The following is an 18,770-nucleotide window of genomic DNA, read 5'->3' on the forward strand; positions in this document are numbered from 1 at the left end:
GCAGGGGGACAGGAAACGCCCGCCAGGCAGTCATCAGCCTCTCACATTATTTATCGTCAGACCTTCTCTGCTGCGCTTGACTTCCGTCCCGGCCCACCGTGGACCATCCAGTGCTGACCACGTACCAGCTGGGATTCAGGGATGGGCGAGGATGCCCTATTGAAGGAGCATGGCAGGCGGATTAAGGATTCCTGGCAGGTGACAAGACATCGGGGGCGTGTCACACCTGAAGCAGTGGTGCCCTGGGGGATGAAGTGAATTTCCTGCCCGAAACCACCGCCAGGTGGGCACTGACCCACTGAGAACATGGCAGTGTCTTAATACTGTGCTGGACAGCAGAATACTGTGAAATCGCAGTCAGCAGGGGGCACAAGAGAGCAAGTATACAATCAGTACTGGGAGGGGCTTGGAGAGACAGACCACCCAAACACTGGCCAAGGTGACACTGGCACCTGTGTGCAAGCAGGGACTGTATGGGCACCTGCAGGAAGGTTGGCTTGGTGCAAGTGGCTGGGTGGACGAGAGGGTCAGCTAATGGGACAACAAGCAGAGGCCGTAGACAGAATACTGGGACCCTGGGCTGCTGGCCTGCCAACCGATTACAGGGCACAAGCGCCACTTGAAAGGACTCCAAACTCAGCTTAGCAGCTCAATAAGAGGTGGACTGTAGTACCCAGGAAAGGTGCCATATTAAAGAAACACCCCTCTGTCACGTGTCTCTGCACCTTGGGCACCAGGCTGAAGGACCCTCACACAAACCAAGGCCATAAAAATGAGTGACATCTGGCCATACAAATGTCAGTCAGTGCCAACAAGAGGTGCAGCCTCAGCCAACTTGGGGACCCTAAAACAAGGAGCCAGCAAGCTCCTGAGCCCGCAGTGAACCCTTCATTAGTGACCTGTACATATAGCGCCTTTCCTGGTTGGCACCACAGGACTTTTCTGCCCCCATTTAAATGGCTACAAATCTGTTGATTTTATATTTATTTGTTTAGCAGATACGTTTATCCAAAGTGACATACAAAAGGGGTCAACGTAACGAGGTAAAGACCACCTGGGGGACTGTCTGGGAGCAAGTGTGACAAGACAAGGTGACAAAGTCAATGCAACAAAATGCAAGCAAGATTATAAAAGACAGAAATTCACTGAGCAAGAGGGTCTTAAACCCATCGAGGGGGTCAGGATTCCAAAGGGGGTGGGTGGGCAGCTTGCTCCATCAGCCACAAGCAACACATGACGAGTGTGCGCTAAGATCTGATACCACGCAGAGGTGGCATCACCAGACGCCATTCATCAGCAGTGGTCGAGACGGAGCAGAGGACCTCACAAGTGTCCCCAAGGTTCCCACCCACTGACTGCACTGTAGCCGCAGCCCCATTTGGGCATAACGGATGAAGACTGGCACTCCATGCAGGGAAAAATCCTGACATTGATAAACCAGGCATGGAAATGACAAGCGGATGCCCGCTCTGCCAAGGCTAGACTGCTCTTGGTTTTGTTTTTCAAGTATTTGTCAATAGGGCACAATAAAACACGAGGACCATCAGTATGCAAAGGGGCGTGTGGCACCAAACCCAAGTGGCCAGTAGGGTGTGCTGTTTTAATCCAAGCCTCCATTGCCAGCGGGGTGGACTGTAGAAATTTAAGCTCATGGGGGCCAGCAGGGGGCTAACTGGTTTAAAACCAAACCTTTGTGGCCAGTAGGGGGCGTTGCTTTAAACCATCCCATTATGGCCAGTAGGATATGCCACATTCAGCCACACCTCCACGAACGGTGGAGTGCACTGCTCTAAACTAACCCCCGTGTTTAGGAGGGTCTGCAGCTTTAGAGCAGCCCATCATGGCCAGTGGAATACCCCATGTTAAACGGACCCTACATAGACAGCAGATCCCACTGTACCAAACCACCCCCTGTGTTTAGTAAGTTATATTGTGGCCAATAACTAAACCTTACATTTAGCAGGGCCAAAGTCTGGCCAGCAGGGTGCGCTGTTTACAACCCACCGATCACAGCCAGTCGTGCACCCAGAATTAAACAAGCCCTACATAGACAGGAAAGTGCAGCCTGCTAAATTAACCAAATAGGTTTAGTAAGTGGCCAGTAGGGTGCGCTGTACTACATCAAACCTCGCTGGCGAGTGCGGATGTCCTTACTGGGCTAAACCTGCCTCACGTTTAGAAAAGCAAACTGCGTCCAGTAGGGTGCGCTCTACTAATTCAACTCTCTGTGGCCAATAGCCTGTGCTGTATGAAACCAAGCACCTGTGGCCAGCAGAGTGCGCTGCTGTGCTAAATCAGACTTTATGTGTAGCAGGGCAAAGTGTGGCCACTAGAGTGTGCTGTTTACAACCAACCCATCATAGCCAGTGGTTCAACTTGCACTAAACAAACCCAAAACAGAAGTAAAGTGCACTAAGCTAAAAAGAAGACCCCTGTGTCTAGTAAGGAAGCAGTGGCCAGTAAGGTCCATCTTGGCTAGGAGGATCGGCGTGTTAAATGGACCCTGCCTGGACAGTAGAGTGTGCTGTGCTAAACCAACACCCTGTGTTTAGTAAGGCATATTGTGGCCAGTAGGGGGCGCTAAACTATTAGGTGTATAGCCCAAAATCACACAAGGAATGCCCTAATGGGCTTTAACAGGCTCTGTTTTTGGACAGGAAAGGCAATATCCAGGCAGCCACTTTGGCCAGTAGGGTGTGCTGTGACAAGCCAAGTCTCTGTGGCCAACGGGCTGGGCTGGGCTGTGCTAAAGTAGCCACATGTGGCCAGTAGGGCGCATTGCACCGAACCAAGCCCTACATTTAATAGGGCAAACTGCGGCCGTTAGGGGGTTAGACCCCAGTAAATGGAACACTACAGGGACAATAAGGACGCCCCAAACCTCACCTATAGCAGGGAGAGGCCAGCAGGGGGTGCTTTACTTAAACAACCCCCCTTTGTGACCAGCAGGGCACGCTGTGCCAGGCTAGACTTGCCTTCGCTTTGTTTCCAAGTCACCCCCTGCACCGCTGGCCCGTCCTGCAGGCGTCACGGAGTCGTGTGCCTTTCCTCCACGAACATTTGTGAGAAAAGCATTCCGAGGCTCGATGAAATGCCAGATATGTAAGCAAATTAGCCGTCGATTGTGCTTCTCAAGCCCCTCTGACAAATGAGTCTGACACTAAAAGAGTGTTTGCTCAGAAACCCAAACCCAACCTACTGTTTCACACGCTACGCCATCACCGCAAATGGCGGCGCCCCCCACAGAGGCCGGCGCTTTTGCTTTTTTTTGTGGTGATTAATGTAACTGAATCCTCCGAGTCGGAAAGGTCAAGGCCAGGACCACACCACTCGCCTGGTAATGCCCGCTGCTCTCCGCCCGTCATGTACAATTCACAGGGAATGTAAACAAAATGGAAATGGAATCCCGGGTTTATTATTTATTGGCAGCAGTGCAAAAAAAAGAAAGAAAGAAACAAAAGACTGTGAAAGGAGGACAAACGAAGTAAACGGGCCACACAGGGAGCACAACGAGGAGCACAACGAGGAGCACAACGAGGAGCAGGCCAGAGCCACAAGTTTAGGGAGCGGGCATGTGCTGCAACTCAAAGGAACTGGCAACAAGCAGCCAGGTGCCCTTTGGCACTTGAACCCATGCCACTCAATAAGAGCCCAGTTGTTCCCTTCACATAAATGAAGAGACTATGGAGTCAAGTCATCTTGGAAGTGCCAGGTTAGTGGCGCCCGACCTTTGCATACAAACGGTGAGCCAGAGGGCCAAAACATGTAACACCGCAGCAGTAGCGGGCATCAGGACCTGCGAGGAGATGCCATCTTTACCACTTTTGTGAGGGGAGGGGTATGAAGTGCTACCCTTGGTCCCGTCACACTTCTGGAAGAAGACGTGGGCTTCTGGTGGCATCAAGGGGCCTGTGCGGCTGTCAAGGTGGCACCCTGGATCGACGCTCGAGTGTGGCTGAGGTACAAAGAGAGTGTTGTGATTGGCGCTTCTTTTGTCGCGCCCTCCCGGTCCTGCTCGCTGAATCCTCTTCTGCCGTTGGGCTTTTATTGGTGCCACCCCCGATGCCATTTTGATCTTTGCTGGTTTTGCCATTTTGTTCCGCTGTGAGGTTGGTGTGCAGGACTGTGTGCCATCACAGGTCACCCTGCGATTTTGACTTCAGGATCATCCGAGATTTCGGATACTCTCGGCGTGCGAGTTTGCAATTTGCCTTGGAATTCTGGCGACGCCCTCAGGTTTTCAGTTTGGATTTGGCAGGCGGCTACAACGCCCATTCACCTGCAGGTCCTTCTGCCCTTTGCCCTTGTGGTGTGGCACAACAGAGACAGCTGATCAGCTGTGACCTGGGGAATCCCAGTGCTGTCCTCAGTGGGAGGGGGGGACAAGTTAGGATTCCCTTTCTTTTTTTGTACTAAAAGCAGCCCAGAGTGGAGCTGCGTCTGTAGGCCTTCCGTTATAACATGCTTGGAACATAGGTGGGCTGTGGGCTGCGGCGGGGGGCACCACTTAGGAAATCCTCCTCCTGCCTTTGCTAACATACTGTCAGCCCTGGGATGGTGAAGGGGGGCTTCAGTGTCTCTTCTGGAGAGGGGATTCCCCATTCACGTCTGCCGGAGTCATAGGGAATCCCTTCCTTCCTGATAGGGGCTTTCCCCGATCTCTTTCTGGAACACTTTTGTGTTCACTTGAAGTATGGAGGTCTCCTTCTCTTGGCTGGAGGACTTGTGCTGTTGGGGGTCTAAGAAAAGGGATTTGTGGCACAAGGGGGTTAACGAGACAGCGAGCCCACGCCATGAGTAAAGTGGAGGGCAGTGGGGGCTCCTGGGCCTTAGGGAATCCCCCAGCTCTACCTGATTTACTTAAGGGACTTGTTTTCTAGGGGTGCAGGACCACCACTCTGGGGCTTGACAGATCCTGCTGTATGCAAGATGGTGGTGGGCAAACTGCACCTCTGAGCAGAGCTGTGGTGGGCTTTAAGGAGTCCCATTTCATTTGGGGGTTTCTCCAGCCCGGCGTCGTGTCTGAGCTGCCGCCCCCTAGGTGGACCACTGGCTGCTGTGGGGTGGCGCTCACTGTGTCCCCCGTCTGTAGCCCCCCTACACCTCATGTACCCTGCACTCTTGTTGCTGCTCTTCAATCCCATTATAATTAACGGCACTCATAGAAATGAATCGTGCTTTTAAAACAGAGACCTCAAGTCCCCTTGGGTGGTCCCGGCACCTTAGCCTTATTTATTGATCGGGCTCGGGATCAAGCGGATCAAAGCCATCAACAACCTAAAATGACAAATTGAACAACAGCAAGACAGGCACAAGGTCACTCATGACAGGTGGGCTACCGGTGACAACTCAGGGAGGTCCAAACAGCAGGGCTTTGGTCAGTGGGCATGCAGTGGCCCTTGTGATGTCAAGCAGGATATGATGGCACAGGCGTAAGGCCTGGCAGTGAGCGCCAGTTGTCTGTTGCACCGGGCTGTGAAAAAGTGTTTGCCCCCTTCCTCAAAGCCCGTTTTGGTGAGGTTTGACGCAATGAATGGCCTTGGCAAGCTCAGAGAGCGCACGGCTCCGATGTTAACGCATTACTCTCTTTGTTCACAGCTATGCTACAACCCCCCCATCCATGTGAAAAAGTCAGTGCCCCCAGAATTTCAATCCTTGCTTGCAGCACCTTTAGTTTCCAGTAATTTGAGGTCAAGTCTTTCACGTCGCCCACTCTGCTGTGTAGGAGTGCGCTGGCACAGCTGTGAACGCCAACTGTCCGTTTCAGCATCTCTACAGGTTTCAAGTCAGGACTTTGACTGGCCACCCCAAAACTTCAGAGCGATTCACCGGCTGATTTGATTTTTGTATTTCGGCTCATCCTCCTGAGGCGTAACCCAATGGCGCTTCAGCTTCAGGTCACGGAGAGATGAGCCGACGTTCTCCTTAAGAATATTCTGGTCCAGTGCACAGGCGACTCTTCAAGTTATCCATCACACCTGAAGCCATCGCCCCCGTGTTTTACTGCAGGTCTGATGTTCTTGCTGTCCAGTGCCAGACACGATAGGCCAAGTGACGTCCACCCAGTTGCACCTCTGACTCGTCTGTCATTATTCCAAACAGCTTGGGGATCAGCCTGGTCCTTCTTGGCACTGATGTTTCTGCCTCGCTCGTCCTTTCTTTCCTATCATGGTGGTCCTAAACATCATCCTTAGCTATGGCCAGAGGGGTCTGCATTTCTTTGGGGATCCTCCGATTTCTTAGACGAGGTGTTGCTGTGCCCTTCACGTATTTTAGCAGGTCGGCCTTTTCCAAGGCAAACGCCCAAAAGCTCCAAGTGCTTCCCTATTTGGAGGACCAGAGCCTTACAAATGGCTGGTTGTCCTTTCTTGATGGCTTCTTTTCGTCATCCCTTTTGACTGAGGCAGAGTGAACTTCTAAGAACCGCGTGGCGATGACTTCGCTCTCAAGTTGAGGGTCCGTATGTGGGCGAGTTTTGATTAACTGGCCTGGTTTCGGTTCAGTCAGCGGAGTCAGATTTTCTTTGAACTTAAATTTACTTATGAAGGGGGCAAATACCTTTTCACACAGCTTTTAGATAACATTTAGACTTAGCTAGCAGCACAGACACAATGTCCTGTGCTTCATCTGGTGTTATCTCTCTTATATGACGTTTAATCTGAAGACCTGAAGCCGATCACCGAGACAAACATTCAAGAGCAGAGTATCAGGATGGGGGCAAAAACTTTTTCACAGCACAGTGATTTTTAGGGGGTTTGTGGATTCCCTCACCGTTATTTTTACATTCAGGTCAGTATTATGCCTTTTTATCGTAGTTTTCCATTTCGTGCTGATGTTACCGTTTTGTCGTTCGTTTTCGCCGGCTAGGATTCCCGTTTGTCGTTTTTGGTTTGTTTTTTTCGATTTCGAGGACCGTTTTCTCTTCTCGTCATATTTAAAATAAATCTAGCAGGGCAGCTACTTGTTACAGGCCTCGTCCTACCTAACGCCTCCGAGGGCGCCGCCGCTCCTTTTCCCATACCCATGCCAAGCACACCCACCCCTCACGGCCCATCACAACAAACTAAATCTGTCAGGAAGCCGCGCTCATGGGAAGCCCATATTAAAGTTCACGGCCTCGGACAAGCAGCAGAGCGACCCCGGAGAGGCGGCTTTCAGCACATCCATCGGCTCGCACCTCGCGGCCCCCACCGCAGACCCGTCCAGCTGCGTCCGTTCGGTGGCGGCCCCTGCCGCCCAGCACTTCCTCGCTATTTCAGGATGCCGTCTGTTCCTTAATAACACGGCGGGATCGAGGGAGAGGAGTTTCACGAGAAGCTCGCACCGGCCTCCCCGGCCAACACGTGCGCAGCAGACAGCTCAGCAGAGGTGGGCCGTTTCATTCCGCACATTCCTTTCCCTGCCCTTCATCTCCCCCGAGGAGCCAAAGTCAACCTGGGCACAAGTGGCACCTACCCCTGCGAGTTCAGCGTGTCGCCGGCCTTCAACAGCAGCTTGGAGACGACGGTGAAAAGCTTGAGTCTCATCTCCGGGTCCTTGCTGGGATGCAGGCAGTCCGTCAGAATGGGCATAATCAGATCGAGGGCTTCTCCGATTACGGGTCCTAAAAGAAAAAAAAAAAAAAAAAAAAAAGGTTCAGACTGGCATCAAAAGATGGCAGCATAGAAAAAAAAATAAAAAAAAAAAAAAAAAAAACAGTTGAAAAGCCATCTAAACGCAATGAGGGGCTCAGTTCGCCACTGAGCTACAGCACTGGTCACTCGTCAGAGGATGGACTCCCTCCCAAAACCCCCCCACACCCCCCGCCCTCTGTGAACGACCGCTGGGTGGCATTCCCAGATTTTAAGGTTTTATAAATAGGAAAGCCAGACAGAGGAAATCCTGAGCCGCCTTCACTTCCGTGTTCATTTTGGACTGGAGAGACTCAAGTGCCCACTGCTGGCATGCCGGTGGTCTCAAGACGTTTGACATAATGTGAAGAGTACTCGAAAAGAAAAATACTCAAGCTGAGGAGATGGTGGTGAGGGCTATGAAAGGTGACAGCAGCAGGGACAGTAAGATCCAGCCAGGGTCTCGTCGGGTTTCCAAATCTTCAGAACATCGATCTAACAATGAAATCTCTTCAGGGTCGTCGTAGAGGGGGCAGAGGCCATGCTAGCCACGCCGGACACAAAGCAGGAACGAGCCCAGTTATAACTGGAGGGTCCAGCACCTTAGTGACTTTATGCATAGACCAAGACGGACATGTGGCACTGCCCAGAACATCTGAGCAACTGGTGACAAGGACTGGCCATTCAGCCCAACAAGATCGGCCCTCCGATTCGCTTCGCCTGGCTCGTGCTACACAGCGGGGAACAGAAACCTTCACCGACTTCAAATACGGTGGGCCTTGAGGAGGGCAGTGCATTGGTGTCAGACAGCAGCCGGGTGATCCGAGGGTCCTCGACACGGTGCCACCCTAGATGTGTCAGAATCGGGCACTCGCACTTTTAAAAAAGGTGATGCTAGTGGTCACACTATGGGCACAAAGTCCAGCGAAACTCTTAACGGCAGGTCTGGCCAACAAGTCCGGGCTCACCATCTGCACGAGGAGCCACCGTTACAGTTACAGACAGGAAAGGCGCTTTATAATCGAAGGAGTGAAACAGCAGACCCCTTCACCTTCTGTACATTTTATTGTGTTGTCCATTTCTGGCTGTTAGTCTGCACTTCATAACCCATCATGAGAACGTGAAAGGTTTGAAGATTTATTAAAAAGATGCAAACTGAAATCTCAAGTATGTGAAAAAGTAATTGGCCCCCCTTAGTCATTTAGTCAACCAGTGACTGAAAAGTAAATAACAGGTTAAGTGAAGCCACACATACAAGCTTGATGGCTGCCAGCCCAATTGTATCTAAACATCACACGAACAGAACGTCTCCAGTAACGTGAACTTGGCTAAGAGGTCTCAACAAGAAGCACCCCATGTTGAGACAGGACCTTAAATGAGTAGTTTTGAGTCGAAAGCCCCCCAAATGTGGCTGAATTCAAACAATTCTGCAGAGAAGAGTTGGCCAGACTTAACTCAAAGTGACATCACAGGACGGAGCTCATACCCCGCCACCCCAGTTGCTGCTGATAAAGGCGTCACGACCAAGAATTAAGTATGGGGGCAATTACTTTTTCACATGGTTGGTGCAGGTGAGCTTTTTTCCCCCTTTAATAAATTAAATGATCGTTTAAAAACTGGGTACTGTCTTCACTCAGGTTGTCTTTGGCACTAGACTAAATGTGTTTGGAGGGCAGAAAGAATTAAGCATCACAAATAAGCAAAAATGGCGGAAATCAGGAAGGGGGCAAATACTTGTTCACAACATTGTGAAAACAAAAACAAACACAAGAAAACTATTAATCAAAAAAAGAATCGGCAAAACGGAAAATAAATATGCGCCAGGGAACAAACCCAGGCTATGGATAGCCGATGGTCCAACGTGCAGTGGGCAGTTCAAGCCGCGCCACGGGGGTCGTCTGCGTGTTCTCTTCAAGTCATTCTGGCTTGTCAAAGCTGTGACTTGAATCCGGAGGTACTGCTGTTTCAGTTTGTCAGTTTTCTTGAGCAGCGGGTGGTCGCAAGCCCCTCATTTCTACTCAACATTTATGCCTGTATGGCGCCAATGTCAGTGTTGTGAGTCATGAACATGGAGGAAGGGTGTTGAGGCCTCCAAAAATAACCCCAAAAGGTAAGCCAGGACCTTCTCTGGTCTGCCCAGAAGTGGCACAGCCCGGTCCCCAACTACGACTTGCAGGCTTCGGCCCTAGCGGGCCCCCCAAAATGTTTTTGGCTTTAAAAGACAAGAGAGTGGCAAAAAAATCAGAAATGCCTAACATGGGAGAAACCCCAGAAAACCCCGGCATGTTTCTAAAAGGCAATGAGGATCTTTAGCGATGAAGCGTTAATTTAGAAGAAACAAAGAACTCAGAAAGAGCGGAGAGGAGCTGCCGAAATGGCAATCCAGGCTAACCAGTCCCAAAGTACTCGTCCAATCACAGAAGCAAAACACATCCAGAAATCAACGAAGAAAGCAGTCCTTACGGAGAACACCACCCAGAGCAAAGGGACCACTGCTGGGCGTCACCTGCTCACAGCCCCTTCCAGCCAGAGGGAGGATCCAATAGCAGGACTAGTATTAGAATGGCCCCGCCTCCCAGGGCTCCACCCACAAACCAGAACAACATTTAAAGAGACCATATGGACATTTTTGTCAAATATAACAAAAACAGCAATAAAAAAAAAATCAAATGCATATAAATCCAGGATGGCACAGAGCAGTCAGAGGGTATCACAACCATCTGATGCCAACTGGGCACCAGAGTCCCACTGCTCCAACTGATTTTCTTGCGATGTCATTTGCCAAAAGAGGACAGACAGGACTAGTGAGCTGAACTCACGTAAACGTTTCACAATTCTGCACACAGAGGAAAATTCTGGTATAGCCCGGGGCAATCTTAACTCATGGGCATGCTGGGCAGTTCCCCGGGGGCAGCACGAATGTAGGGGCCCCATGCTAGTATCTATCTAGTCTATGTATGTTGTGACCTGCTGAGTGGTTGTGTAGGGTAGGGGCCTCAGTGCGCTGCTGTTAAGACCGCCCTGGTACAGCCCCACCACAATCTTCATGCCAGCAACACCAGGGGTCCTTACCTTAATAACGGGTTGGTCTGTGCCCGGGTGCCCCTTGGCCCTCGCCACAATGCCATCCCCAGCTGCCCATCACCTGTCAGCCTGATCAGCTCCTCTTATGTCATCTTGTCCTGGACTCTGCAGGGATTATTTGTGCTTTTGGGGGCAGTCGGTGGGCACAGGGTTGTTATTTTATTGCACGATGTGCAGTTTGATTCTCTGAGATGCTGGCTTTATTTATTTATCTTTTTGCATCTTTTAATAGAAATTTGGTAGAAAAGACAAAAAGGCCACAAATCAAAGCCAACGCCTGGCCCTGCCCTGCTGTCAGAGGGCGCGATTCACAGCTGCCAGGCCGTATATCAAGACCTGAAGACGAGAGACCTGCGCGATTTACGAAGGGCCCAACAATCGGCGTAAACGGCCGCAGATTTACAGCTCGAGCGGATTAAGGCCGCAGGCGGCCCGGGCGCTTGGGGGGGTCACTCGACGCCATCTGGATTCACACGTCTACGCTGAACGGCTGACTTCGAGACAACAACTGCTGGGCGTGCTGGGAAGAACATCATAAACACGGAGAGATGCCGCAGTGCAGCTCAGAAGCCCACTTGTGTCGCGCTGCGTTCCCAGCCTCGCATCGATAAACCCCCCCAGCCCGCTCTTTGGGGTCCACGCTCCCTTTTATGCGGTGTGATTTTTAGAAATTGCGGGCAAGTAATTCCTCACGCAGCCCGACAGATTCGCCAGTCGCATTTGTGCTCTGTGTGACACGCCAGGACGTGGGGGCTCAGACCGTACGTGTACACGATGGCGCGGCGGACGGTTTGACACATTCGTAAAAAAAACACGATAGCTTCTCAAAGAAAGAAACGAGCTGCGCCGCCGACTCCGGGCGTACTCGGAAAGAACAAAGAAAAAGGACCCCATGGCCCGTCTGTTTACTTTACAAAGAGAATTAGTGGTACGGGGGTCTCTGTGATTTACGGGGGTCTCTGTGTGTTTATTTCAGGCTCTTCTGGTAAAGGACTCCCAAAATGTTTTTGTCGTTGGCCATTTAGCTGTATGCATGTTGCTATACGACCTTCAGCTTTTTGAAAATAAGCAGGACATCGAGCAACAGCCAAAGCACAACACATGGCGATCGATGCCCAACGAAAATTTATAGCCAGCGAGACACCAGCAGCCATGGCACACATTCCTCCAATCAGAAGTCGAGCATCGCAGCCCATCTCAAACTGCATGTGAAACGATGAAGCAGAAAAATCAGTCGGCGACTTCAAATCACATGGGGGGAAAAAATTTAAAATGGCACCGTGCATGGCTGGCATTAAAGTGTACGCCCGGCCCTTCTGTGGCTTTCACGTGTCCTCCACACGCCTGTGAGATTTCCAGGTTATTTACTGTATGCTGCCAAGCAGATGGCATGGGGGTACCACCAGGGATTAGGCTGTGCTGGGTATGGGTGTGCAAGGGCACTGCCATTTGGAAGATGGCAGGAAGGAGGACCTCAGTGCCAGGTTCAAATGGCGATGAAGTACAGGTGTTTTAATTTTACAGCGGTCATAAAAACATCTGTCAAAATGGAGGGAGTGAACGTTAAATATAAAAGAGTGGGTCAGCTGGCACTGTCACCATGCGGGCATAAAAGTTAGCGAACACGTAGGGGCTGCCAATTATAAGGGAAATCCACCAGGAAAAATGTAGCGCCTTTGTCGACTTTCATCGCGCAGTGCTTTTCAACAAGACGTGTGTCACTAAACCACTAAAAACACGGACTCCCTGTGTGACCCTGATCAGTTCACTTCACCCGTAGTCACCCGCAACGCAGAAAAGCCAAAGCTCAACTGGCAGAAAATTCTTTGCAGAATTCAGAGGTGCCATATAACAGCACCGGAGCACACGTTCAATCGGGTCATTGCCACTTTTGTTCTTTTGCGCCGTGAGTCCTAACAGGTGACATGTGCAGCTAATTGAAAGGCTCAGATTTTTCCCCACTTCGACTGCCATGGGTCACAGCAGAGTGTTGCGTATTAATTAACGTGTTACTTCTCGTTCCTATTTTCATGTCCTTTCTGTGAGTGGCCATTCACTCCAATGCCCGGACAATTCATTGTGCTTTGTGGGTGGAGCCCCAGGAGGCGGGGCCAGCCTGACATCACCACTCCTGCACCCTCCCAGAGAAGGCTCAGGAGTAGGAGGTCATTCATTTTGTGGACTCCTCACCACCACGCACAGAACTTCATAAACTAAAGTAGATGTCCCAGGTGGCTTAAAAGGCTTTGCAGAATGGAGAGGCGCTATATAAAAGCGCCGACTCTCAGAGCTCAGACCTCTCTGCCGACTGTTCAAGTTGTGTCCGTTTTTCACATTACTATGCTGGGAGTCGTACAGATGACGTCAAGGCACAGATTTCCAATCCCCTCCGCGGACTCCCTGTGTGACCCTGACTAAGTCACGTCACATGACAAGACTCCCGCTGAACAAGTCAGAGAGGACCCTCTGTTGGTGGACGTCTCACCTGACTGGAGCAGGAGGGTCTCAAACTGCAGCCTCTCCACGGAGTAGCTGGTCCACTGCTGGTGACTGGCCGAGAGCCACGCCATCAGCTCTGCCATGTGCCGCCGGTACAAATCTGCCAACCCGTTCAGCCCCTGAAGCCTCGACAGTAGACCCTGGACTTCCACGACCTGTGAAGTAGAAAGGGGGCAAAAAGAGAAAGGCGCTTTATGGCTTGGCAGAGGAACAAAGTGGCCAAGTGGAGGCGGCACACCTACTGCACAGTTTGGGGGGGCTGCCGCTCTCCACACACCTGGCTTACACCCGTCGGGATTTGACCCAATGGGGGACGGCGAAAAGTAAAACAAAGAAAGAAACACAAACGGCTCCAAGTAGAACATTTACAGCTTCAACGTCACAAAACTAAACAGACAGAAAGTTTCCCAACGTAGGGCCTGCGGCCCACCCTGGACGAAGCCCTCCATGGTGACTATCACACTTGACTCCCAGTGGCATCATCACAGGTGGGCCGCCGCAGATCCTGGATGACCTCCCCAACCCCCACTCTTAAAAGGGACCACCGGTCATAAGGACATCAAGGTTGGGGTTAACAGTGACGGGGGGCTCACCTGGGAAAGGAAAAGACCACTCAGGGAGGTGGAGTCCTTGACAATCCCACCTGATTCTTCTAGTGTCCCGGTGAGACCCCCGCCACGCTTTGATGTTCATACTCCAACCCCCCCACCACTCACATGATTGCAGTAAGGGGATCCCCCTGACCCCCTCAAGGCGAGTCACACACACACACACTGGTCTTGGTCAACGCTGGTTTAGAGGACCCCAAAGTGTTTAAAACGAGGAAAAGAAGGGAAACTACGGCGCCTCCTTCAGGCAGCAACGAGCCCCTTGACCTTGGCGCATTTTATTTGGTCGCAACTCCCCCAGAATGACAAAGCGAAGAATGCAAATTTTAACAATTTCTGCAAACTTGTTCAAACTTACAACCTCAACTATCCCGTCGCCAGTCCGAGCCTCTGCTGTGCCACTTCAAGTCGGGCTCTGGTGCCTTCCATCCCACGGATCACCACTGAGATGTTTCTACGCCTTGTGTGGAGCCCACCTGCGGTCAGTTTAGTGGACACACAGCCGACTCGTCTGTAGGGGGTCCTAAAGGGGAACATAAGCCAAGCCTGGAGGTCGATGGAGTCCCCTAAAGAGTTCAGAGACACAACACTGCGCTGAAGAGCAGCACTATGGGGGTCCTTCAGAGGATGGTGGCCTCCATAATTCTTAAACTGGAACAAGAACTGGCTACCTGCTCAAACGGAGAAATCAGGGGAGAACCTGCATAGAGATGGGAGAAACTTCCAGAAGGACAACTGTCACTGTAACACTCTACTGATCTGGGCAGAGTGGTCAGACAGAAGGCACATGGACGCCCACCAGAAGTCTGCAAAAAGGCACCTGAAGGACGTCCTGTGAGAAACAAGACGACTCTCTGGTCTGATGAAACTTCAAGCGTCATGTTTGGAGGAAACCAGGAACCCCTCATCACCTGAGCAACGCCACTCCAACAGTGAAGACCTCGAAGAAAACCCGCAACCTCAGACTGGGCCAACGGCTCAACGGCCAGAAGCTGGAGTGGCTTCAGGACAAGTCTCCGAGGGTCTGCGAGTGGCCCACCCAAAGCCCAAACTTACACCTCACAGAACGTGTATGGAGAGCCCTGAAGATGGCGGTTTGCTGGAGCTTCAGAGGATCTGCCAGGAGGAATGGGATCCGCTGTCCAAATCCAGGTGTGCAAAGCTTAGAGAGACGTCGCCACGAACAAACGGCTTCTAGAAAGTACCGCCTTAAAGGTCTAAGGCTCGAAATATCTGAGTGAGAACATTCCAGTTTTCCAAACCTTTTCAAGAACATGGCTGTACCTCGTCATTATGGGATACTGAGGCACAATCAAGTGTGCAGAAAGTGAGGGGGTCTCGGTACTTTCTGAATCCACTGTACTTGTGGGCAAACAGACCAGCAAAAAAAAAAAAAAATCACCAGCAACCAAGAGGCAGTTCATTCACAGTGGGCAGTGCAGAAAACCCCGGAGGGAGGACGGACCACCAGGGCAGCACAGCTACAGCTGAGCCCTTTAGAGCCCCCAGCCCATAAATCTCTCCACATGCGCTACAACTGGGGGCGTGGTCAACAACAGGAGGGCGGAGCCAAGGAGAACACACTTCTTCACACCGAGAACCTCGGGCACATGGAGGAAGCCACCGAGCAGAGTGGGGACCACAGTGATGGCGCCAATCGGGTGGCCAATTTTCAATTCACGTGACCCAAAAGTGTTTTTTTTTTTGGCATGGCATTTTCTAAAGTTTATGGTAATGAATTTGTGGTGTAAACACAAAAAGGAAATCGGAGGAGGGATGGCGGAGATCGGCTTATGTTAACTAAAAATGGCGGATGACATGCTGAGTGGCATTGACTGTAATGGGGAGCTGCGCTTGAGCTGCCACCTCCAGGCCTCGTGAAAGCATAGACCACACTGGACTCTACTTACAAGCCCACCGGGGTCCTGATCCTGGCCTTCTCCTTAATCAGCGGTGAGGATTTTGCTGCCATGACTGTAAGGGGGAGCGGAGATTATGGCACCCCCTGCTGGGCACACGTCGCTAGCGACTGGCAGAATGCCAACTGACATGAAGTTTGGTACATGGGCCACTCAGTGGTGAGGATGCTGCTGCCATGACTGTGACAGAAGTTGTCACCAAGCTGCTTAATGGACAGCTGTGTTTGTGGCGCCCCCTCCAGGGCAGGCACTTCCTTTATGAGTGCATCTGCCGAGTTGGGCACAACTGAGTAACAAAAAGATTAGCCCAGTAGGGGGCACTGGTGAGCTTCTAAATACTTACAGGTACAGGGCTGTGTTTGTGGCGCCCCCCCCATATACCCCGCAGGACAGGGACTTGCTTTATGAATGCTGTTGCCAAGATGGGCTCAACTGAGTAATGAGAGGATCAGCCCAGCAGAGGGCACTGCTGAGCTTGTCAATACTGTCGTCAGTGGTGAGGACTTGGCTGGCACAAGTCTAACTGGTTGTTGTGTTTGTGGTGCCCCCTGATGGGTTGCTTCCAGCCTGGCACATGTTGCCAGCGAGTTTTCAGAAAGTTGAATGGGACACTTACAGTGGGCATGTGCAGCACTATACTGGGAACAAGTGGTGGCCAGCGGGTGAGCTGACCAATGGTCCCATTTAGTGGCAGCACACTGTGCACAGCTATGAGTGAGGAGATGGCAGCACGTCTTTAATAAGACAACAATCCCGTCCAGGTGGGTACCCGCTCAAGTTTGAAAATGGCCATTTAGGCGCCCACCGCCACATGGCGGCTCTCTGGCCCGGCTGTGACCAGCAGAAAACAAAGAGCAGCTGCTGAAGGACGGCGTGCCAGGATACGCAGACGCAAGTGCAAACCCCACATTATCGTTGCAGTCGTCGTCTCCGTTCACGCCGCATTATTATGTTGCGCATTCCTCCATTCTATCACGGTCTTAAAACTGTTTTCTGAAACGCCTCGCTTTTCAATTACAGCGCAGCCAAATCGCTCGGAAAAAATGACACGCAGTCCGACGCAAGCCCACTCTTGTTTAAAGAATATGGTGCCACACAGCGATTACTGCGCAGGCGTCATCTCGCACGGGCCTCGGTGGCGACCACTGCTGCCTTGGCACAGACTGGCATTCTGGGCTTGAGGCTCATGTGGCCGGAGTGCTTGGCTCCTGACTCAACCAATGATGCCCCTCACCCTCCATTGTGTTTCAAACACGCAGGAAAAAAGTGAAGACCACCGAGAAATCACTGGACGTCGGTCACTAGAGGTGGTCAAAAGTCACCCGCCATAACTACAAAGGGCAGCTGAATTTAACATTTAAGCTCCATAAAAGAGAACGAGGGTTCCTCCTAAAACAACAACAACATTTATTTCTATCGCACATTTTCATACAAAAAATGGAGCTCAAAGTGCGTAATTTACATGATGAAGAAAACAGAAATAAAAGACAAAGAAAAGAAAATAAGTCAACATTAATTAACATAGAATAAGAGTAAGGTGGTCCTATGGCCAGGGAGGACAAAAAAAAACAAAACTGCAGACGGCTGGACAAAAAAAAAAAAATAAAATCTGCAGGGATTCCAGACCATGAGACCACCCAGTCCCGTGAGCGACCTGGTGATGGGGTGCCACCCAAAGATGCCATCCCACTCCCACCACCGAGGCCTCTCTGTCAATCCATCTGTTATATGCCAGGACACAGACCCAACACCAAGACCACAGCTGAAGACATGTATCCATGAAAGGCCGCGAGCGCGGGCACCTGGAGAGACCACCAGGACAATGGGGGTCAGCAGCACCACCACCTCAAACCTTCAGGGACCGCCCGTTATATAGTTTGCTGTATCTGTCTATTATACAGTTTTTTCTGTTTACCGGTCTATCATATAATCTACTCCACAGCTCCTTTCAGATCTACCTGGCGTCTTTTCACTTTATCTAATGATCTATTATAATTATATTATATAGCGCCCTCACTTTCTATTAGATTATTTCTTTCACCGCTACTTATCTGCTATAAAGTTCCTTTTCATTTCTTCATCTATTATAACAGGCCTTTCTCTACTCTCCAGCACATCTCTGTCATTTATACTGTAGTGCCTTTTCTCTTAATCTATCATACAATACTATCTATGTATGTTCTTATTGGTTATATAGCGCCTTTTCCAATAACGCCTTCACAATCTCTCCTATCCTTTCAGATCTCTCGCTTATGTAGCGCCTTTTCTGCCCCTCTGTGTCACAACATTTTTTCTGCGTCGGCCCCACCTTGTCATTCAGCTGCAGGTCGGACGTCAGGGCCTGGATGGTCAGCAGCACTTTGAGCAGCTGGAGGCTGATCTCGCCAACGTCGGCTCCACACTGCGTCACCAGCGTTTGCACGCAACTCAGCAGCTGCTCCAGAAATGCCAGCTGTGGATGACAGGGAGGAATGGAAAAGAATTAGAAAGGAGAAGGAAAAACAGGATTATTATTATTATTATTATTATTATACAGCTGGAGACAAACACAGACAAATAACCAAAGAGAAGGACAGACAGAAATCAATCACAGGGTCCCAGCTCAGACTGCACAAGTCGTCAGCCCGTACGGCACATAGTGGGCCCTTCTATAGGAGTCTAAAGTGGTGTGGAGGCCAGCGTAGTGACCTGCTGACGGGGCACACAGTTATACACCAGGGTGGCCAGCAGAGGGCAGCTAAAACCTTCCATTTGGTGGCGCAGCCAACAGAGCGACCCCCAGGGGCTCAGGCTGGGCCTCCTCCTGTGAGCCCCCAAACCTAACGTCCAGGAGAGCAGCAGAAGCACTGGGTTTGGACGTGGGGGGTGTCCGGTGCCCCCTGCTGGCACTAATAGTAAAACATGGACAGTTGTGCCTTCGCTCAGGACCCCCACAGAGCGCGGTGATCAAAATGGTGGCGTTGCAGCAGCCTTGTGAGGGTCTTTCTCCAGATAAGTGGGCATCTCGTCCAATGGCCTGCTATGGAAAGGGACTTTATAAAAACGACCAA

At 51.0% G+C, this 18,770-nt stretch overlaps 1 protein-coding gene across 1 annotated transcript in view; it reads right to left on the reverse strand.

Moving 5' to 3' along the window:
* The window catches only part of LOC120542433 (dynein assembly factor 5, axonemal-like), a 72,602-nt gene that overhangs the window by 10,928 nt on the left and 42,904 nt on the right, over window positions 1-18,770 (reverse strand). The window contains exons 7-9 of the mRNA XM_039774912.1: window positions 18,029-18,172; window positions 13,180-13,348; window positions 7,456-7,603 (exon numbers count right to left, since the gene is read on the reverse strand). Of these exons, the coding sequence (XP_039630846.1) occupies window positions 7,456-7,603; window positions 13,180-13,348; window positions 18,029-18,172 (461 nt within the window). The remainder of the gene's footprint in view (window positions 1-7,455; window positions 7,604-13,179; window positions 13,349-18,028; window positions 18,173-18,770) is intronic.

The sequence above is a fragment of the Polypterus senegalus genome, chromosome 13, assembly GCF_016835505.1.
Source record: "Polypterus senegalus isolate Bchr_013 chromosome 13, ASM1683550v1, whole genome shotgun sequence".
Taxonomy (NCBI): Eukaryota; Metazoa; Chordata; class Cladistia; order Polypteriformes; family Polypteridae; genus Polypterus; species Polypterus senegalus.